The 23,663-nt window shown below is 36.9% G+C and overlaps 1 protein-coding gene across 3 annotated transcripts in view; it reads right to left on the minus strand.

Moving 5' to 3' along the window:
• Positions 1 to 5,764: 5,764 nt before the first annotated feature.
• The window catches only part of LOC128866873 (uncharacterized), a 31,702-nt gene continuing 13,803 nt past the window's right edge, over positions 5,765 to 23,663 (minus strand). For all 3 annotated transcript variants that reach the window (XM_054107926.1, XM_054107918.1, XM_054107911.1), the window contains one exon: positions 5,765 to 11,392. In XM_054107926.1, the coding sequence (XP_053963901.1) occupies positions 10,221 to 11,392 (1,172 nt within the window). In that variant the 3' untranslated portion in view covers positions 5,765 to 10,220. The remainder of the gene's footprint in view (positions 11,393 to 23,663) is intronic.

Raw genomic sequence — 23,663 nt, forward strand, 5'->3', positions numbered from 1 at the left:
TGGACGACATTTGGTTTCAACAGGACGGTGCAACTTGTCGCACTGCCAAAGTTACACTCGAACTTTTGGCTACCGTTTTTGAAAACCGAATAATCAGTCGAAATTCCGATATCAATTGGCCGTCTCGGAGCTGTGATTTAGGGCCGGACTATTTTTGTGGGAAGTCGTTAAGGACAAATGCTATGCGAACCATCCAGAGACGATTGATGCTTTAAAACATGAAATGAAGTTGCCATTAATGAAATTGGAGCCCAAACAATCGAAAATGTGCTTAAAAATTGGGTTGATCGAATGGCCTACTGTAAAGCCAGTTGTGGCAGTCATTTGAACAACATAATTTTTCATTCATAAATGACAATGTTCAATCTTCAAAATAAAAAAAAAAGTTTGAAAAAATATTGATTAGTTTTTTTTTTAGCCGATTCAAAAAGCAAATTTTAGATGGCCCACCCTATTTATAAAACAAAATGTTCACAATTAAGAGAAGATCGATTTAGCTATGTCTGCCCGTCCATCCGTTGACTAACTGATATATTTTAATGAAAGTTGGTGCGGGCATTGCTCCACACCTGTTTATAATACGTTCACATATAAGTAGATGATCTACTTTTTCGCGCTTAACTCAAAATCCGTAATTAAAAAGCGCGATTTCCCATACAAAATTTCTCTCCCAAAATCTGAGATTATAAAAAAATCTTAGATAATAACGATACTTTTCGACATACAACCCTGTGTTTTCTGTGATATCGATAATTATTATTACGCATGTAAGGAAATGGATGCCGGCAAAGAAAACAGGTCTTTAAACATAACTCTATTAAAATGTTTGTTAAATATTATTAATTAGGGATTCATGTTACAGAAAAAAGCGTGTGTTCATAAACGTTTTGTCTTCTTATTACTTATTATAAAATGTAATATAGAATATTCCACACGCATTGCTGCCATAATTTTTTGCAACCTCAGTAAACGTCGCAAACGGATTTCCTCCAACTGTTTATTATTACCAGCCGATTAATTGCGCAATTAAATTAGCTATTCTTACTCCTTGTATTTTCCTCATATCGTTAGTAATAATTAAAGAAACCAAAAACACCGAAATATTCCACCAAAATAATTTCTATGAAGAAGAACCTTTCAAAGCAATATTGACAGCTTATTGTAGATTTTGCACGCAATCTGCCACATGTGAACGGGTAGATTAATTTGGTGGATTTATAGGTGATTAATGCCTATGTGAACGTATTATAATTCTCAATGTCTACGAGTTGGCTTTTAACTTCACGCACACAACAACTCTTTCAAATTCACTGAGAGCAGAATAGCGGTATGAGACAAGAATGATAGAAACAAGATTGCGCCCACCAGAGCGTACGTGACGTCACGTTTGCTGAGTTGTGCAGTATTGCCAACCATTTGCTCTTCACAATAAATTTAGTGCTTTTTTATACCGAAAATGCGACAATTTTTAAGTTTGGTGTTTGTTTCTTTTTGTTTTTAATTTACGGCTAGCGAAACTTTAGGTTAAAAAAAACTGTATTATTATACAAAAGAAGTTTAAAAAAGGCCACTCTGAGAAGATTTTAGTGCTAATGAAAATTTGTTTACTCCTATAAAATTTGATAATTTGAAAGTGTAAATTTAATTTTTGGCTCCATTTAAGGCTATGCAAAAATATTAAATGCCCCGCTCTCAACTCTTCTTAAGATTGAAAGGCTTTTTACACATTTTAAAAAGCCTTTGAATTTATTGAATGCGAATTAAAACCATAGAGGTGTAATCGTTTATTCCGGTCATCAATCCTTAGTGAGACATAGAGCATCAAGAGGTGTATTCATAGTAAAAATAAGCAACAAAATACCAGAAAATACTAAAGAAACCATACTGACATTTTTACAAAAAGAGTACCTTATCTAGTTACATAACTTCAAATATAGCAAAAAAGTCGTTCCCTTAACAAAAGAGTTTCGCTTAACAAAAAAAAGTCATTAATTAAATTGTACATAAGCATAACACATTTATTTAAAAAAAACGCACATTCTACAGACAATTTGTCACGCTCAATATCATGACGCATACAAAGTTCTTACTTAACACAATACACTTTCGTGTTTTATTTTCTTTAAATGGGCATTTAGTGCGTTTTTATATCCAAAGCTAGGCAACTCTGCAGTAGCGAGAGAGAGATTTGACTGCCGAAAGCAGAAGAACACCAACAACACCGGCAATCGCGGGCAATGCCACCAGATGTTAAAAAAAGTAAAGCTAAATAAAACTGAGTGAATTATTTAAATAATTATTAAAAAATGTATATTTTACAAAATTATAAACTTTACTTTTAATTAGAATAGGCTAGAAAAATGTCATGTGGAATGAACTAAAACTCCGAGACAAGAAATAATAAAAATAACAAAAAAAAATGCTAAATCAAGTTACGAAAATGGTAATCTGGCCATACTGAAGCTAAAATCACGTAACTAGTTGTCAAATTCGCTGAGCGCAAAGTAACGGGACCACGATGGGCGCCATCTCATTATTCTTTGCATCATGGGTATGAGATGGGTGCCAGCCATGATGGAAAGAATGAGATGGCGCCTATCGTGGTACCGTTACTTTGCTCTCAGTGAATTTGACAATGAGTGACGTCATGCACCAGTATGGCCAGATTACCATTTTCGTAACATGATTTAGCATTTGTTTTTTGTTATTCAGTCTCGGAGCTTTAGTTCTTCCTTCATGACATTTTTATAGCCTGTTCTAATTGAAATGCAATGTTTATATTATAATTTTTTAAAAATGAGTTCAATAATTCACGCAGTTTTATTTAGCTTTACTTTTTTTAACATCTGGTCGCATTGCCCGCGATTGCAGTTGTTGTTTGTGTTCTTCTGCTTTCAGCAGTCAAATCTCTCTCTCGTTACTGCAGTGTTGCCTTGCTTTAGATATAAAAACGGACTAAAATGCCCATTTAAAGATAATAAAACAAAAAACTTTTATTGAATTACTTAAAGAACTTTGTATGCGTGACAAATTGTCTTTAAAATGTGCGTTTTTTTTATAAATGTGTTATGGTTAGGTACAATTAATTTTTTTTGGTTTTTTTTTGTTAAGCGATACTCTTTTGTTAAGGGAACGACTTGTTTGCTATATTTTAGGTTATGTAACAGGATAAGGTACAATTTTTGTAAAAATGCCGTTATAGTTTCTTCAGTAATATTTTGTTGCTTATTTTTACTATGCATACACCTTTTGATGCCCTATGTCCCACTAAGTATTGAGAACCGAAAGAAACGATTACACCTCCATGGTTTTAATTCGCATTCAGTAAATTCAAACGCTTTTTAAAATGTGTAAAAAGGTTTTCAATGTTAAGAAGATTTGAGAGAAGAAGATTTAATGTTATAACATAACCTTAAAAGGAGCAAAAAATTAAATTTTCACTTTCAAAAGATCAAATTTTATAAGAACCAACAAAATTCTAAAATATTCTCAGAGTGACCTTTTTTAACCTTCTTTTGTTTAATAATACAGTTTTTTTCGGCAGCTTTAAATTAAAAAAATGAAACAAATACCAAACTTAAAAATTTTCGCATTTTGGGTATAAAAAAGCACTAAATTGATTGCGAAGAGCAAATGATTGGCAACACTGCACAATTCAGCTAATGCGACGTCATATACTCTCTGATGGCCGAAATCTTGTGTCTATCATTCTTGCATCGTCACCGGCGAGTGTGAAAGCTTTTCTAGTATTCCTTTTAGTTTGCTTGAGCTACTCGGAGATACGAACCAGAATGCACCATGTCATAGATTCCATCAAGCAAGCGTACTTTCGCATAAAAACCTTCGTAAATAAAAAAGAAACTATGGAATTTGGTTCACTCATTTTTTTCATCGAAACGATTTCGTAATTTTTTTCTAACCGTTCATGTGCGACAAAAATACTCCATAACCCGTATTCACTCTTCATATTGCTCTATAACTCGTAACTGACGAAAGATTAAAAAACGAAAATCGTTTACTTTTGCTTTTGGCTTTGCAAAAGTGCTTTATAAATCATAATTCTGCTAATTCGGAAATTGCGATAACTCAAAATATTTCCGTTCCTTGGATTACGAGTTATTGCGATTCCATACATATTCCATGTGCATATGTATGTGGTGGCACAAAATTAATCACCCTGCCGGAAGATTTATAATTTTTGCAAATGTGTGAACGCGTCGTGTGTGAATTATATTTCGCTTTTGTGAACTAAATTGCCGCCAACAGACAAGCAATGAAGCGCGTATAGATCAAAATAAAGATTTTTTTGCATTTAGTGAAAAAGTAAAATTGGATGATTAATTTTACACCACCTTGTACATATATAAACATACATGAACAACTGGTACGTAAAATTTACGCATCTTGTGATTAAGGTTCCACGAAAACTTCTTATGACTTTGCGGTTAATTTCTTTATGTGCTATTTCAAAACCCTTTTGCTTCAGTACTATAAACGCAGGACTCAGAAAGTCATGGGGACTCCATGCCATCTTGTGTTTACCGGTCATTGGACGATCGGCACACGAGCGGAAAATCTAAGTTAACCATTTAACGCCCAATGCAGAAGCTTCAGGGAAGGAGACGATTGATCATTTTTTCTCTAAATGTTCAGATTTGACAGCCATGCGATTGCGGTCACTAGGTGCTTTTTCCTTCGACAGCCAGAGGCAGTGCTTGAACTAGAGCCCATCAACCTTCTCCATTAAGCCAACAGCTCGAGCAAGCTGCAGATATCTGCTTGTTGGTGGTTTAATAATGGTATCGAAACGGCAGTACCTCAACCATCTCACCTACCTACGGTTAAATAATCCAGTCAACTGCATGTCTTCGAGGAAGTGCCTATGTTGTTGTTGTTTGAATGTTTGCAGCTTGGAATAGAAGCAATTTATAGTATTTCGGTTTTGAATAATATATATATATATATATAATTGGCGCATACACCCGTTTTGGGTGTTTGGCTGAGCTCCTCCTCCTATTTGTGGCGTGCGTCTTAATGTTGTTCCACAAATGGAGGGACCTACAGTTTCAAGCCGACTCCGAACGGCAGATATTTTCAATGAGGAACTTTTTCACGGCAGAAATCCACTCGGAGGTTTGCCATTGCCTGCCGAAGAGCGACCGTTATTAGAAAAATCGTTTTCTTTATTTTGATCTTCCACCGATATTCGAACCTACGTTCTCTCTGAATTCCGAATGGTAGTTTCGCACCAACCTATTCGGCTACGGCGGCTGCCGTGAATAATATTGTACCTTATTTTATTTTAAATTCTTACTCCTTACCATAATTTTAAATGCCATAAATTTTAAATTAGTTTATGTTATTATTCCAGTGATGGACACTGAAGTGCAGAGGGGTGGGACGCGTTTAACATTTGGTTGACCCCAGATTAAAAGTGTACAAACACATTTTTCTATTGGCGCTCGTCCTTCGATAGGCCAATGTAATTCTCAATTCACGAAAAAGCTCTATTGGAAAATGCACAGAATACTTACGGTCCCTATTATTAGTCTAGACTCTGCTAGAATTTCTACGATCGTTTATTTGTGTTTTTTTCGCAATTTCCTTTACATACATTTGGTCTTAAATTAATAATTTGTCATGGAAATTAAGAGTTTTAATAATAACATTCGGCACATGAAAAATTTATTAAAGTATGTGTACATGTATGTAACAGTAAATATTATATAAACCTAATAAGGCACACAATTCTCATTGTTTTAAAAAGGATAAGAAAATAAGTAATACAAATTATAAACATTTGGGCAATTCACAAGGCGTCTAACGTTGTGTGCGTTCTGAAATCATTTCATTTCACGATATTTGTCGAACAATTTGTTGTTGTTTCGTAAAGAAAATCAAACATGACGATGCAACTGTGCATATCTATGGTGTTAAAAAATTATACCCCCACAACACCTTCTGAATTGCTCGATTATTTTGCATATATTTAGGAAAGTACCTAAAAATACATAACGCACATACATACATATATCCAATATGCATACATATGTATTGAATCTACTCAAATTTTATTGACCAGCATCGTAATTTTGTTAATTCTATTCATATTTTTTATATGCATTCAGAAACTTAACATTAGCTGCATACATTTACAGTCGAGTCGCAAAAGAGCATTCGGTATATAGGACATGCATATACTCGTATCGAAGCGCTTGCAAACATTGAGTATCATATAGTAACATATAACATATAGAGAGTCCCAATCTCGCATAAAAATTATTTTGTATGTGGGGTGCCTGTACTGGCACTCAAATATGTTGTGCATCTCCTTTTTGTAAAGCAGAAGTTTGAAAAGAAGAGGATATACTCTATTTTGTTACTTACTCAATGATGCACAGCAACAAGGCAAATAAGCTGGGGGAATTGATATAGGTAAGCGGTGTGAGTTGAGAGCGCTTTAACGATACGCACACTAATTTGTAGTGTTGTTGTAAATAGTTAAAATATGTTGAAATACTTTGAAAATTTCAGTTAAATACCAAAAAATTATTTTATATTTCTTGAGTAAATAAATTAATATATTCAGTTAAGATTCCGAAGTTATTCTTTTTTCGTTTGGTTTTTGGTTGGTAAATTTCACTATTTAAATCACGCCTTTCAAACTCGTTAGCAAATGAGAATGCAGCTATTGAAAAATTTGCAATTTACAAGTACACTTATGTTCATTTTTAGATAGATATGTATAAGAATGCTCGTATAAATATGTATTTACATACATGTGTATAAATATGTATAAATGTATATTTCCGACTATACCCACATAAATATGAATATATTTTTATTTATAAGCATATCGGCATTTTCCATTAAAAACTCATTTGAAGTTTAGCTTAAAATATTAGATTTACACGTAAATACGATTACATGTCTATTTAAATATATTCCTTTGCGCTTATATGAAGTTTATGCTTACACAAATTATTTACACAAATTGTTAGAAAATTTTTTACATAATATAATTTCCCAAAACAAATTAAATAGAGTAAAAGTTGGGCCGGCTTCATTGCATTAATTTCGAACAAACGTATTGAACACAGGTAGTGACAGTAGAGCAGTTGACTTGATTTCTTACAGATAATTTGGTCTCTAAATAGCAAAATTAGTCAACGATAAAATTGAAATTCAAGACACCGAACGCTACAACAAAATATACTCAATTGTTGTTTTTGTTCCACTGCTAGAGGTTTGTGTAAAACTTAAAATCTTAAAATTCTGCAAAGTAAATGGGCACACTTTTTCCAACGACATTCCAAGAGTCCAAGCTCCGTATTAGGCGGATTTTGGAACGTCCCTAATAGACTAAGTAGACAGTGGCGTTAATTGGGCTAAGCGACTTAATCCGGAATTATCTCAGGAATTAAGTGGGGCTAATGCGGATTGACAACTCGACTTAATTCTCATAATTTAAGCAGACTAGGGGATTAGCGATGACAAAATTGCCGAAAAATGACAGTTAACATCAACATTGCGAATATTTTTCATTCTTTTTCATTCTTAAAACTTTTAAAGAGAAGAACAAGAAAAACTTGCATCCAGGTAGTTTGCACGAACACGTTCGAAATTGCATTAATTGTTTTGATATTTCGGAGCATTTTAAGAAATTGCAATTTAAGTTTTTTTAATATCAGGGCAGTTTAGTATAAAGAAATGCCAAACAGATTAATGGCAAACATCGGTGGTCCAAGGCTAATCGTGGCGGCCACAAACTCAATTCTCCGAAACGGCAGCAAAGTATGTGGAGATGCACTAAATTGAAAAGCGTAGCGCAAAATATTAGAGGTTGTGCAACGAACAGCGGCCCGCAGAGTTGCCCCAGCCTACCGCACTGTCTTTGGCGCTGCAGTTTTTGTGATCAGCGGCTAGATAGGCGCCAACCTCATTGCCGGGGAACGGAGGGATGCGTGGGACCCAAAAAAAAAAAACACGTCATTCCGGAACGGATATGCCAAACCATACCGCGGTGGCAAAGCCGATGGGACACTGAGCCGAGTGGCAAATGGATGGCGAAACTCATTCCATTAATAAGCATATGGATCCAAAGAACTTCGTGGAAGTGAATTACTTCTTAACTCAGTTCCTCGTGGGCTACTGATGCTTCGGAGATACCTATACTGCATGGCAAGGTAAGCGATTCCAAGTGTATATACTGAGAAACGCCGAGCGATGGCGCTGAACATACGTTTTTTAGTTGTGACAGATGACTTGCGGAAAGAGATGCTCTGAGAAAGCAGATTTGCGACATCGCGCCGAGCAAACAAATCAGCAAAATGCTCAAATGCTAGAACGCCGTGAAGAGATACATCGAGGACCTACTACGGGGAAAAAGATAGACCTCGGCGCAGTGCAACAAAGCAAAATCGCACTAATTGAAAAACAAGAAGGCGAGCCTATAGCTTGAAAGCTGGCTACAAATACGGTGGACTGAGATGTGGGTGAATAGAATTGGTTCTTTACGGATGCCGTTCTGGGCCCTCCCGAAGTAATGCAAAAAGTAGTCCCGGGAAAGGTGTCTACCCAGATGGAGAGGAGAGATTGTTTTAGTGGTCACACCAATCAACGCAGTAGACGACGATCGCTGTTGGTTAGGTTAGGTTGAAGCGGTTGCCCACTGTGGGACACACTCACGATCATAGCCATTGTGATGCAGCATGGGGAACTTATCCTTATCTCTCCTAAAAATAATGTGTACTTTTGAAAAATTTTAAAAGATCGCTGATTTCCACAGTACTGAGGAAATCTTCCAATTCATTAAAGAATTGTCTATCTAAAATCGTAAATCCACGTCTGGCTATAGACGGGCAATGACATAAAAGGTGCGGGATCGTCTCTTTTTCATCTGGACCAACTCTGCAGAAGTCATTTGTTTACACACCCATCCCCTGGACGTGTCTGCTGATTAGGTCGTGCGCAAGCATTTTGAACCCTACCTCACGCACCAAAAAACAAAACAGTGAAGTCTACTGCAACCAGATGAAGATTGCAAGCGAGCTCATCAATCTGGCTTAAGTAAATGATCATAGGGACTGAAGCTTGATGCATTCGAGGCTCAAATCCTTCACCACTGAACCTGCTGTGGTGTACGGAAAAACTATTGTGCCCGATACTTTTTATTAAAAAGCCTACCTGTTCAATATGGCTTGCCATTCACTTTTTATTAATACATAAAAATTTGGAAGTATGCATGACTTTGTAAAATTTCCCCCTATATACAATACTCTGACTATGTATGATGCTGTAGGAGCTCAGTTAGTCTAGACTTAATTTACGTAACTTAACTTAACATAAATTAAACTTTCGCCCAACCTCTTAGATGGAAATCTGCGTTAGCGGTTAGTCGAGGAAGCGGGCTTGCCATATCTTTGATTTTATAATTCTTAAAATAAATGTACGTAGAAAATATTTTGGAAAATAATTTTTGCGAATGGAAACAAATGTAATATATGGTAGTTAGACACAAAACAAGACATTGAAGTGTTATATTTGCCAATTTCTTAAGTTAAGTTAAGATAAGTTCAGTTAAGCTAAGTCAATTCTACACTAACTGAGTTCTAATGATTTCAATCCCGTTGAACAACTGCAACCGAGCGGTGGTTTTAGGAAAAATAAATAGTGCATATTTAAGCGGCTCAACTATTTGGGAAATATTTTATGTGTCCATATGTATATTTTTCTAAAATATTAATATTTTGCTTAATTAATAATCTTTGTTCCTTTAAATAGTTTTACAGCGTTAGAAACTCTTAATTTAAAGGGAAAGCATTCAGAAGCAAATAAGAGAGCAAATCGCTAACGCATACAAAAGAAGAACCCGCCGACGTTTTTACTCCGGTATCTCTTTGGTTTTACCTTCTTTATTATTATTAATATTATTTTTACAGCTGTATGAATAGGCGCATTTGTAATTCAGTATTTGTTGTAGGTCCTAAACCGTGTTCGTCTTTTTTTTCCTTTTTTGCAAATTAATATACAGATCGGATATGTAAATGTCCGCACATAACTTAGCCTAGTAATAATTACATATTTACGCCACAAAATTATATTTGTTATCCTACCGTAATTATTAAAATGATACTACATACACACGCTTTAAAACATATTTATATGACCTCTTCTGAATAGAAATGCACAATAATGTCATTGCATTCCATCAAATTGATTTATCTTCGAGCCTTGCCAAAGTTGCCCGGACCCATGTTGTTGCCGTATACCGCAGTTGTAACTCCGTTTCCGTAAATCGCTTGAGGCGGCTGAATGCCAGCTCCACCGCCATTGTTTGCATGCATGTGTTTTCGATCCATTTCCCTTTCTTCGCTAGCACTCAAATCAAGTCCGGCTACCATTTGGGCAATTTCGCGTTCCTTCTTCATGTCAGGTGGATTAAACTGTAGACTAGCTAATGAGCCATGACTACGGCTGCGGTGCTCTTGGCGTATAGAATAACTGAAGGCTCTTTCGTTTAGATGACCTTTTCGTCGGTAGATGCCTGTACCGCCTGGTGATTCTGTGCCCGAATTGAGTGCGTCATCGAGTCCATTGCCCATGGACACTGCCAACTTGCGATTCGACATCGCCAGTGGACGCGGTTCGCCGATCAGGGATTGCGCAATAGCAGGTTGCGATTGCGGCGATGCACCCATGGGCTGATGGAATGCATAAACAGGTGGCACAATGGGTAATCCAACAGGTATGCCACTGCTCTTTTTATCCTTCTTTTTCTTTGTCGTGCGCGTGGATTGCAGCGTTGCATATTGTTGTGGCATTATGACGGGCATTTGCATGGGCATGCCCATATGTGGTGGATGCATCATTTGTGGCGGAGGTGGCATGCCAGGGTAATGATTGTGCGGAGGTGGGCCCAGAGGACCACCATGGAAACCTCGATGACTGATTGTGTGATAGTTTCGTGAGCCTTGTGGCGATGGATATGCTCCGGATCCAACCACTGGACCGTAAATACCATTTCCTGGAACACCAGCATAAACTCCGTGCCGCTGCAATGTTACTGGATGAATAGGCTTCGGACGTATTAGTGTCCCGGAGAGGCTTTGGCTGCCAGGCGTTTTTGATGCTCCCTTATCTTTACGTTTTTTATAAGCTTCCTCACGCATCGGTGGGGGAGGTACATCGATGGGTGTGCTTATTTGACGAGCTCTCACAGGTCGTCCCAAAGTGGATGTGTTGCCCGAAAACACTTCATATGGACTTTCTACTGCTATAGCATCAAGTTGATCTTGCGAACCATTCCAGACTTTGTGGTTCTCATCTCCATTGTATATAGAAGTCTCGCCATCATCGACGGTTACATTCAAATCGGCACTACTTCCATAAACTGTATTGAATAAAGCAAAAAGAGAAGAAAAATCTTGCTTTAGAAAATATTATTTAAAAGGGGTATATAAATATAGAAAATTGCAACTTTTTTGAAATGTTTACTAAACGATTTTTCAAACTTGCGGTAGCATAAATAAGAAAAGCTCTATCAATTATGCACAGCAATCCTATTATGTACTTAAGAAATAAATAAATAATTGGCGCCTACACCCTTTCTGGGTTTTCCTCCTAGTTGGTGGTATACGTCTTGATGTTGTTTGACAAATGGAAGGATCTACAGTTTTAAGCCGACTTCGAACACCAAATGGTTTTTTTGAAGAGCTTTTTCATGGCAATAATATACTCGGAGGTTTGCCATTGCCTGCCGAGGGGCGACCACTATTAGAAAAAAACTTTTTCTTTCATTTTGGTGTTTCATGCACGGAGATTCGAAACAACGCACGTATGGTCGTCTCGCACCAACCCAATAAAATGGTAATACAGAGCAGAAACGCTGTTGGAATGCATTCTTTCATTACAATCGGGTAGATAATTTCATCGCATTTTTTTGTTGATATCCGCTGGTGCTGTAAGGCAAATTGTGATTTCTTGTTGGAACCAAAAGTCATGTCGATGCTTAGCAGTTTAATTTTTGGAAACAAAAACCTAGTCAGCATGGCTTGATAGCGCTCACCATTCACCGTACCAGTAGCTCCTTCCCCATTTCGAAATAATTAAGGGCAGATGTTGTTGCCAATGCTCTGTGAGCTTCGCGCACAGATATTTTTTGTTTTCATATTGTAGTAAATTTTCTCAATTTTTGTGTTTTTTTCAGCTAATTATTTTACATTTATGTATATTACACATTATTTTCAAATTTTGCCGGTGCCGGTGCCGGTGCCGGCCTTCGTTGCTCATACGCCTGGGCTACCCAAAAACTTGGGAACAAAGTCGAGAACTCTGGTGTGTTTGCGTACCTGTTTGTTTAAGTTTAAGAGAATTAAATCTAGATAGATAAGTTCACGACATTATCGGATGATTAATTTGAATTCATCAATCACTTAGGTATGCCAATTTTGGTCAAACTGTGTAAACAAAATAAAGGCCTAGCGCACATTCACACACATTTCAAAGGAAGTCTGCGCACTTGCCTCACCGCACATATACACGCACTTATAAGTTACATGCTATAGCTGCGCGGTAGATATTTCCTTTTCATCACCATTCACTTTCACATCCAAAAATCATAACAAAGAGAGCAAGAATAAAATATAATATCGTATTTATTTATCTCGTTAGAAGAAAAGAGCAAAACAAAACAAATAAGAATTACATATATGTATAGGTATTTGTATGTAAATGTAATGGTATGTATGCATATATGTTTGTATATTTGCAGTTTTCGTATATCTTTGGTTCTCCACCTTTCCGTTTGAGCAAAGCTTTTACACTTTGCACGCGCAGTGATGCGATCAATATAAAAATTTTAATAACTTCCCACGCAAACATTTCAGGAATGAATAGACTGATTTTTTATTTGTTTATTTGGAGCCAATGTACTTATCGAGCTCACTCATTTCATACTCATATATATTTCACCTCTGTAGCTATTGAAGATGAGGAAGTTTATTCAGGTGAACAGGTAAATAAATACGTCTTAATTAAAAAGTGAAGACGGCTAAATTCAGTCCGGACCAAACTTTATATACCCGTGCACATTTTAGTAAAATGCAATTTGTGTTGGCTTTAATATTTCGAATCAAATAAACTCGTAGACAAGGAAATTTGTAGCTTTTAAGATCACAAGGACGAGGGAATTTTGGTCTTAACATATGTGTGGCTACAACTTCCCGAAACCATCATTAATAGCGAGTTATCCAATTAAAACGCCTTCTAAACAAAATTAAACACCCTGAAACGCCTGCGATGAATTTTTGACAAACACCAAAAGCCCAACCACAGAAATGACAATTGGCTATGTTCCAATTTTACAGAGGTTCTTGTTATGCACACGAAGTTGCAGGGCACTGTTGTGATTTAAGGTATTGTGTACTGTGTTGTGTATTAGGGTGGAATGGCTTGCCCTTTGTTGCTCACAATATCTAAAACCACAACAGTGGCTTGCAACTTCATGTGCATAACAAGAACCTCTGTAAAATTGGACATGGCCAATCCCTGGTCTCATACTGCACGATAATGGCGTCGGGTAATGATATCGATAGCCTGTGCTCCAAAGTGAACAACTACTTCACCGACTTTTCTCGCTTTTTCACTGCGAGGTGTCTTCAACTTTCCCCCACTAAGTACACGGTGACATTCTTTATCACCTGGACAAAGGAGATCAAACTGCCCCTTAAGGTAAAAGTCGATGACACACCAATTCCGACAGTAAACAATCCAATATTTTGGGTGGAACCTTCGACAGTTTGTCGAAGTCCTTCTCTGCGCACACAACCGCAATTGCCACTAAAGTTCAAAATCGCAACAACGTCCTCAAATCGCTTGCCAACAGCACTTGGGGCAAAGACAAAGAATTGTTGCTATCGACATTTAAGGCAATTAGCCGGCCGGTTCTAAAGTATGCTGCGCCTGTCTGGTCGCCTGGAATCAGTGACACGCAGTGGATAAAGCTCCAGATATGTCAAAAAACTGCCACTCGGACAGCGACGGGTTGCCTCTTGATGTCCCCAATACAACACCTGCACGGCGAGCCAATATGCTACCTGTTAAGGAGCATAAGAAACTGTTCAGCAGACATCTGCTTGAGCCTGAACCTCCTCCCAGGCACGTCAGGAGACACCTAGTACACTACGCCGACGAGATCCACAACAAAATAAACAGACAGCTACTGGACCAGACAGTGTTTAGACAGACATTAAACGACATTCACCGGGAGACTGTTACCTCCTTCATAAGCTCCCGTCCAGTGAATGCCGTAATCGGAGTCCAACCACCACCCATAGCGGATGAAGAGCTCCAGCTTCCCCGTGAGACCCGCGTAACACTGGCACAATTACGTTCTAGATATTGTAGCAGGTTAAACTCCTACTTATCCAGAATTGACCCCAACATACCAAACGAATGTCCGGCATGTGAAGGCACCCCGCACGATACTAACCACCTTTTCACATGCCCTTTAAAACCTACTCATCTAACACCCCTCTCCCTCAGGCCCAACCTGTCGAAACAGCTAGTTTCCTGGGCCTATCTTTAGATGAGCCTGACGAAGACGACCGGTAATATACTCTACACTGACGGGGCTTCTATTACTGCTATAACAACAACAACAACCACTCTTATTTTATCGAGGATATCGAGTAAATTTCACTACGTATATCGAGGTTCTAGAGACAGTAGTGAAACCCTGGATCGATAGTGTATACGGTGACAGTTCATACATTTTTCAGCAAGACTCTGCTCCTTCACTGGCGACACAAGATTGGATGGCTGAAAATTTCCATGACGACATATCATCGAAGTTATAGCCGTCTAACTCCCCAGACCAGGCGACTAGATTACTACTTAAGCGTGAAACAAATAATCATCTTCATAACACCATTTCTTCTCTGAATTATTATCTTGTTGGCCTTTATCTTTCGACTACTACAAATTTTACGCAGGCATCTTGGCTAACGCGCCTACAAAATACAGACAAAAATAAGCCAAATACCATCATTTGCGTAGCATTTTTGCTGATTGAGCTCACTTGGATTTATTATATGGATTTATTAGAAACAGTAGTCAAAAACTGGACTCATCGAATGGCTTTGAATTATCATTTAAAGCTCTTCAGTTCTTAAAAGGTTAGGGGTAGTCAGAATTTTCAAAAAATTGGATTTTTGCATTTTTTTAAAGTATAATCTCTTAAAAATATTGTGTGAAATGAATCTGACAAATACTTTTCGAGCTATACAAGAATTAGCAAAGGGCACTCGAGAGCAAGTAGCTAACAGCAACTGTAAGCAACTAACGCGCTAACGATAACACTCGAGAAGGTATAATGCTACGTAGGCAACAGCAAATCGATATTTTGGAAGCTGCTAGCTGCTAGCGGCTGAAGAACTAATATATGGCCCAGGAATAGTGGACACAGTGTAAGTAATTAAATACTTCGTGTAACTCTTCATAAATCAAAACTTTTAATGCGTTTTTCTGAAAACTATGTTTTTTGAACTGGTAATCACCGTAACTTAAAAACCGCTTAGTAGACTTCAATAAAATTGATACTGCTTTTCAAAAACATAAAAAAATCGTGCCTGATCGAAATTGTTCAAAATTTCGATTTTTTTAAACAACTAATTGTTGGTTTATTTCTCTAAAATCTGAAAAATATTTCCTGTGGGCGCCATATTCTTAATTTTGAAAAAAAAAGCTGCGATCAAGCACAAGTTTATCTATTAATAAAACTAATTTCTCTTGTCTGATTGATTTTAGATAAAACTCCAAGGACTTGTAATGACTATCGCAAGGGTCTTCTGGAGAAACGGGCTCCACACAAACAGCAATGACTTTTACAATTATTAATTTTTTTTTTTGAGATTTTGCGTAAGTCAAGTCGAAACATAATGCATTAATGCTATGTTTTTATTTTGTAAAATAAACCAATTGACTAGTAAAAAAAAATTATTGAAAATCATAATTTTTTCGGGGCTCTGACTACCCCTAACCCATTAAAAAACATCCTGTGTATGCACCAAGTTTCATTCGAATATGTACTTACATATGTATATATTAATTTTTGTTCGAGTTATCGTGCGCTCAAGCGGGCGGCCGATCGACAGCCAGACATGGCTCAACCGACTCCGTTCTCATAATTTTTAATATTTTGGTAAGTTCATACACATAAGTCTCTATCTGTCTCTATTCCTTCATGCTGTTACAAACAACCGTTATTTGCGCAAAATTATAGTAGTCTGTGCACAAGTGCGCGCAGGTATAAATATTAGTATGTAGATGCATAAATACCAAATGTGAATACTAAATACGAATGTTAATCAAAATGTATGTATGTAATGTGTGTAGATATGTCCAAACGTACAAAAGAAAGTTGGAATGATTTTAACAATAATTGTCCACATTCAGCATGAGGCCTCGCACATCACAAGTCACACGTTCAAATTTTTTTGCGGAGACATTAACATACTTTACATACCCGTATACTGGTAGGAAATCGTATAAATTTACTTCTCATTGACACTTATTTCCATATATTCATACATATTGTTGGTGGAAGATGGCTATAGTTGATGATGTTGATAAAATTTTTGGATTACTTTCGGATGATTTTGATAATCGAAATAACAGGCAAAAGAGAAGAAAAATTGTAAATAAATTTATTTCGAAAAAGCAAAGTACAGTACAAAAAGGGTTGAGTCGTTTGAGTCATTGAGGGTTGAATTGAGTCATTGAGTACTCTGTAGAGTGATGAATACATAATTTATTTTGCACATTAATATTTGAATAAAAACATTTTATAACAGCGTCATAATCTGTCACAGCCTTTGACAAAGCGAGGGAATGAGCTCACATGTACATTATATTTGTTTTTATTATTATATATTAATTAAATACATTTTAAAGCGATAATTTGCATTTGAAATTAAAGAAATTTTGATTTTGGTTTGTTTTGTTCACACCCGTTTGTTCAGTACTCCACTCTTTCTGAGCCTCTGCAGCGTCAAACATCGTTTAAACCAGCATTGTTTTGCTCTGCCCAATCCAAGCATTCTTGTATATTGAATGCGGAAATTGACCCCTCCGATTAAATTTTATTCGTATTTAGCGTCACATCGTTAGTTCCTTCACAGACTGTTTCGTCGTCTTCATTACAGTATTTTAGGTTTAAAGCTGTGGGTTCGAAATGAGGTTCAACAATCCATTGCTCAATTTCAGATTGGGAGACTTGCTGCAATAGTTCTACTTCTCGAAGCAAAGTTGCAATGAATTGAATATTGAATGCATAATCAGTTATCTGTAACCTCGAAAGAGGAATGATACAGTCACAATCCCAGTCAGACGCTTTTTCAAAAATTTTTAGAAACGATAACTGAATTGAATTTGCAGTAAGAGCAACCCACGTACGTGCTAAAAAGCATATTGCATTTTTCACGTCGAGCAACAATGTGACTTAATAGGGGTTTTTTGTAGATCAATTTAGTAAACCTTATAACGTTTTGATCCATGGACTGTATTAGAGCCGCACAATTGGGATTTGATTTGGCCGATATTTGATTTGACCATCTTAGCTCTTTAGCTTGTCTTCTATGGGATGGCATGGATCAATAAGAAGAAGTGCGAAGGAGTTCTTTTCCCTATTTATTTAAGCAATTTCTGATTAAAACAGTGTTCTTTGTTTTGACAAAAAACGAACATACGAGCACCTCTGGAACAAATGTTCTGTGAAACCATTTTTCAAATGAAGTTAAGGTCATCCAAGCACTTTTATTTCCTTTGTAGACAGCAGGCATATCAGTAAAATTTTGCAACAAACGCGGATTCGCTGATTTCCCAATAACCATTATTTTTACTTTATGATTTCCAGCAGCAGTTTTACAAGCAAGAAACGTTATTCTCTCCTTACTCATCTTATGCCCTGGAGCCGAGGTCTCTTTCGAGCGCACACGAGTTTTATCGGGTAAGAGCTTCCACAAATAAGCCAGACTCATCGGCTTTGCTCGAGTCTGGCATCTCTTGCACGGCATCGTATATCTGCTCTTTTGTAAAACTCCAACCCATAATTGTTTTATAAAATTTGTCTAAAAATGGGTGGATGGAGTCACTCTGATTTTTAAATTTTTCTCCGCAAATTTTTAGCCCTCGTATTCTGTGCCTCTTTTTAAAGTTTGCGACCAGCCATTGCTAGCGCCTCTAGGGGTTTTTTTTAAGTTTGCCATGCAATAACTTGGCTTTCTCTATTAATATAGTATATCCCTTCTAATTGGTAATTGTTTGGTCCTTAGATCCGCTAATCAACTGAACAACGCCTTTTCCATTTTTGGACACTCGGAAATCTTAAAAGTGTTCCTTTCAGCAGGACCGGATTCAGATTGCGTAACAGACTTCTTTATAATCTGTTAATTTGTTTAAATACGAGTTATTGTTACTCTATGCATTCATTCAGCTGATTGAATTCAAAAATGTTTTATGTCATTACCAGAATGACATCTACGATATTTCTCATACAACGCAAAAATAGCAAAAGAGAAAGACAAAAGAGAATGCAAGTATCGAGGTGTGAAAGTATCGAGTTTCTACTGTAGTAGAATTCAATAAAACGTACCTACAAGGCTATTTGGCGTAGAGCTAATGAAAACTAACTTCATCAATGAATTTCTGGTACCAAAAATTCCTTTGTAAGCATTTTCTGGAACAAGTCTCAATGTTAAGTTTTTTAACCTAATTAAGCAATAAGTGGCATACCAGGATTCAATCAAGGGCATCCTCGTTTAAACTAAACTCGAAGATAAACCATTAACTCAGTGCCATTATTGGCATCTAAAACCATCACTAGCAATTGGTTTCACTCAATAGCGAGCCAATTGGTTTTATTTTGGCGCATAGTGCAATGAATCGCGTTCTTAAAAGTGAAACTTAAAATAGTTGGAATTAATTAAAATTTAACGAAATCTGCAGTTGAAACTTTTGGTTAATGACCACCAAAAAATTAAATATGTTTGGGAAGATCTGTACACTTTTATATTTCCCTAAAGGTGCGGTAAAATATGTAAGTGTGTGTGCGTGTTTATGTTCGCACATGTGTGTATGTAGGTATGTGAAGACATTTGTGAGGGCTTTTGAGTTTAGTTGATTTACATGACAATTAACATACAAACGTTTGTATGTTTTTGATTTTCGTTGCTACTTTTCTCCTCAGACATAACAACGGCAATGCTTTCATCCAAAAACAAACAAAAAGCGTTGGTATGCACCGTCAATATTTAAATAAGTGGAAAGTGAAGATAAAATGTTGATACTTTTTTACGTTACGTTTGTTTGCATGCACTGCCGCCATGGAGAAAAACCTGAACTAGTGAACCAGTGAAACTACTGGCTTAGAACTACCACTGGCAAGTCAGATGCTGCAATTTTATGATTTTCGTATACAATTTAATTAATTAAATATTAAATTAAATGAAACTTTAATAAATTAGCTAAGTAAATGAAATAATTGAACTTATTAGAATACGCACACACGCACATGCATGCATACACATTTTGATACTTACTCTTATTTACACTCACCCGTTTCGCATTGCCAACCTTTCGCCTATGTACGCAAGTTCGTTCACTTCGTTTCTACGTCTATGTACTTACCCCTCTTGCACTTCTATTTACCTATTCTATCTGCTTATTTACCTACTCCACTTCACCATTTACAGTTCTTTCGTTTCCCCCAATCTTCTTATTCTTTGAATTAAGCCACTAGTTTTGAGCAGTAAGGGGGCGTCCATAAATTACGTGAGGTGTTTTTTTCAATTATCTGACCCTCCCTCCCCCCCTGGTGAGATGTCGTGAGATTTTATTCAACCCCCTCCCCCATCCCCCAATCTCACGTGAGATTTTTCAAAATGTGGGTTTCTTATGTAAACGCGATGGATTGTTATTGTAAAAAGAAAAAAAATTTGCTTCGTGCTTTTATTTACGACTAGTTAAGACTAGTAATCAATATTGCTGAGAGTTATAAGTGTAATAAAAATTTAACAATAGAAGACTTAAATCGTAACTACTGCGATTAAAAAAAGAATATCTACTCTAATTCAGTCCATTGAGAATCATGCGCGGTTTCAAGAGAGACTATTGGGACCAACATGTCCATATGATTTTCAGTAAAATCATGTGCTCCTTCAACTTCGTTCTAATCTAGCCACTCTAAGCCGTTGACGCTTGCGCACAGTAACTCATTAGCTCGTCTTGTGACAATCCGTGAGGGTCGCACTTTGCGGAACATACGCGCTTGCTTAGCTGGTGCAATGTGAGCTGCTCTCCTGTGCTCTGCAGCTCTTGTGATAGATGCGAAGTAAATACCGCATGTACTGCAGCATATTTTCTCTAAATCATCACGTATACTTGGGCAATAGAGATCAATAGGCGTGCTGATAAAGGCATTCAGCGGTTGAATCGGTACGCGCATTAGAAATGGAGCAAATGATTTTCCGTCATGTTCTTTAAAGTCCGGAATTGTCAAACGTCAACCTGAGTGATAGGGCGTTCGGCTCATAGTGGCGCGAAAACAACCGACGGGCTACACTGTACCGCAAATTCAGATTAAATTGAGCTATTTGGTATAAAACAAATATGGTGGTTTGACAGTAGTAATGTATAACGTCGAAGTATGAATGAAATTATTTTCTTTCGAACGAATTAGTGAATGATCTTAATCATACTACGATTACGCTTGAGATTAAATCTTAAGCATGTACAATTTTTTTGTTTCAATCAGAAAAAAATTGCGTGATATTTGCCGAGACCCCCCCTCTCTCCAACGTAAGATTAGATGAGATTTGACTCGACCCCCTCCCCCCCTTAAACATCTCACGTAATTTATGGACGCCCCCTAATCTAAGAATATGAAATAATAATAAAAACACTTGAATTGTTACCATCATCGTGAGCTGGTGACGATTTCTTTAGTTCCCAACGCGCGCAAAAACAATAACTTTATTTCGCGGCAAAGCAGTGACGAGTTTCCACTACTCTTTCGCCAGTTGCGGACTATTTCGCACTATTCTGTCTTCACAGTGGAAGAGAGTCAAAGTCAAAAAGTAAATATTCGCACTTCTCATTACGGAATTCATTAAATGTAGAATTGTGTATAACCATTTGAGTTATAACCTGGTATACAATCATTTAAAAATATGAATAAAACAGTAAAGCAGGCTAAATTTGGCCCGGATGTGTCTCATTTACCAGCGCACATTTTAATAAAATTTAATTTGGGCTGACTGTTAATTTTTATTGTAGAATCGAAAAACTCATAGCTAATGACTTAACTCTCTTGTAACATCAGAAATCTCAGATGCAGAAGGACTTATCTTCACTGGGTGTGTCCAACTGGCGCCGTTAGCACGAGAAAGAAACGATGCGCTTTTCTAAATTCGGCCAAAATCGCTAAGCGGTTATCGCGATATTAAAGAGGAAGCAGACCATCAGAAGGACGGATGGAAATTCAGTCTTAACACATAAAAATTATGAATTATAAACGCCACAAGAACTGGAAGTGGGATTTCCTGAGGTTTACAGGGACGGCTTCCACTAAGGGGACGATACTTGCTACTATTAAATACTTCTTCCGACATGGCAATGCAACTGCAATTGGTACAGGAAAGGCTGCTTTTCAACATCTCCAAAACCAAAGTAATGAGTACTAACACTCAAAATACGCGTCGGTTACTGATCGATGGTACCCAGCTGGAGGAAGTGGAATCTTTTTCTCTTAGTGTCAGGTGGCTCGAGCGAAGACATCAAAAACCACATTTGGAAAGCTCTAGGAGCACATTTTGAAGCGCACAAAGCTGAGGATATTTGTTTATAATGTCAAATCATCTTTACTCTATGACACTGAAACGAGGAATGCAAAAGCGGGCAGTATAAATGCACTGCAAGTTTTCTCTAATCGTTGCACTCGCAAATTCCTCAAAATCTTCCGGCCAAACACAATCTCGAATGCTGATCAGTGGAGAACTACTCAGCAAACCTCAATGCTCCTAGATATTTATAGAAGAAAATTGGTTTGAAATGGCGACGTCATTCATAGACAATGTGATGACTTAACAGGAGCCCCTATTGAGTGGAATACCCAAGGCAGCCGTAGACGAGGAGACGATTGTTGGATTTGGAATTAACCCTGAACCGCAAATTTAACCTTGAATAAGGGTATGAGACTGGCGCAGAACAGATATGAATGAAAGGAATTTGATGTGGCCCTTTGTTCTTCGTTGGAACCATAAGAAATAATAAGAATAAAAATAAATAAAAATTGGGCATGGCTTTTATCAACGCGGTTTGAGCGCACGGACAAAAATACATGTTTATATCGACTGCTCTCATCATGAGCATTTTGGTATATTCATACACATAAAGCTATGTCTATCTCGATTCCTTTATGGTGTTACATACAACCGTTATGTGACCAATGCTTCACCAAGACAGGTTTTCCCTCACATATAAAATTATTGGAATTTTGTGCAGGTTCGGAACTACCGAGAAAGAGATGCGGAGTGTTCTAGACCTCATTTGTCGAATTTCAAAACACTTCCTAACCAATATTAGCTGTGTTTTATAAGGTGGTGCAAAATTAATCATGCAATTTTGTTTTTGAATAACTTCTTTAGCATTTTTTTTATTTGTTTGATTCAAAAGTGTCAATTATGATTGCGACCATTTGCAAAAATTATAAATCTTCCGATCATACCCATCATCATTCATGGCGTTACAATGGTGGGGTTCATCAAAGCTTCCATCACAATTCACCTCCAAAGCGGGCGATCTTGAACTTTTGCTTCGTAATTACGAATCCCCAAATCTTTGAGATCGTTTTTCACTGCGACTACCCATCAGTTCCTCAGTCTGCCTCTGGCTTTCACGCACATTGGCTTCCCTGTTATGGATTTCTTCACGGTACAGTCAGCAGGCATACGGGTAACGTGGCTTAGCTACTTATTGTTGCGCTTTAACAAATCGCACAGCTGTCTCGTTCTGAGTAAGATCGTTTAATTCCAAGTTATAACGAATTCTTTAAGTACAGTAATTCAGTCAATGGATATTCAGTCAATGGAGAAACCATTAGTTACACTTCCGCATAATCAACTGACATATTTGTTTATACTTTGGAATAGTCATTTGTTGCTTAGAAACTGTTATATTCCAGAGGGTGTGAAATACTTCTTCAACTGAAGCTTGATTGCTGATTTGTGAGGTAAGTTAAAAAATAAAATCGAAAGCTTTTGGCGCGTAGTCATAGAGAAACTAAAAAAAAGTTTTAACGATAAGAATTGTGTTTTATAATAAAGACTATTCTAACGCCGCCATGATCAACTTAAAATGCATTTTATCAAAAAACAGAATTTTAATTTTAAATTGAGGAAAATATGACTTTAATATGGTAAAATAAAGCTCTAAGTAGTTGTTTTGTAGTCAAAGTTGTGAAAAATGAAAAGTACTATAATTGGCATGATCTTATTAAACAAAAATAAATACAAGTGATTTTAAATGATTCATAATTAAAGTATTTAACGAGTTTTTGCGAAGTGCCTAACAAAAACGACAGCAAACAACCCGTACACACGCATTCA

Source organism: Anastrepha ludens, chromosome 2 (genome assembly GCF_028408465.1).
Source record: "Anastrepha ludens isolate Willacy chromosome 2, idAnaLude1.1, whole genome shotgun sequence".
NCBI lineage: Eukaryota > Metazoa > Arthropoda > Insecta > Diptera > Tephritidae > Anastrepha > Anastrepha ludens.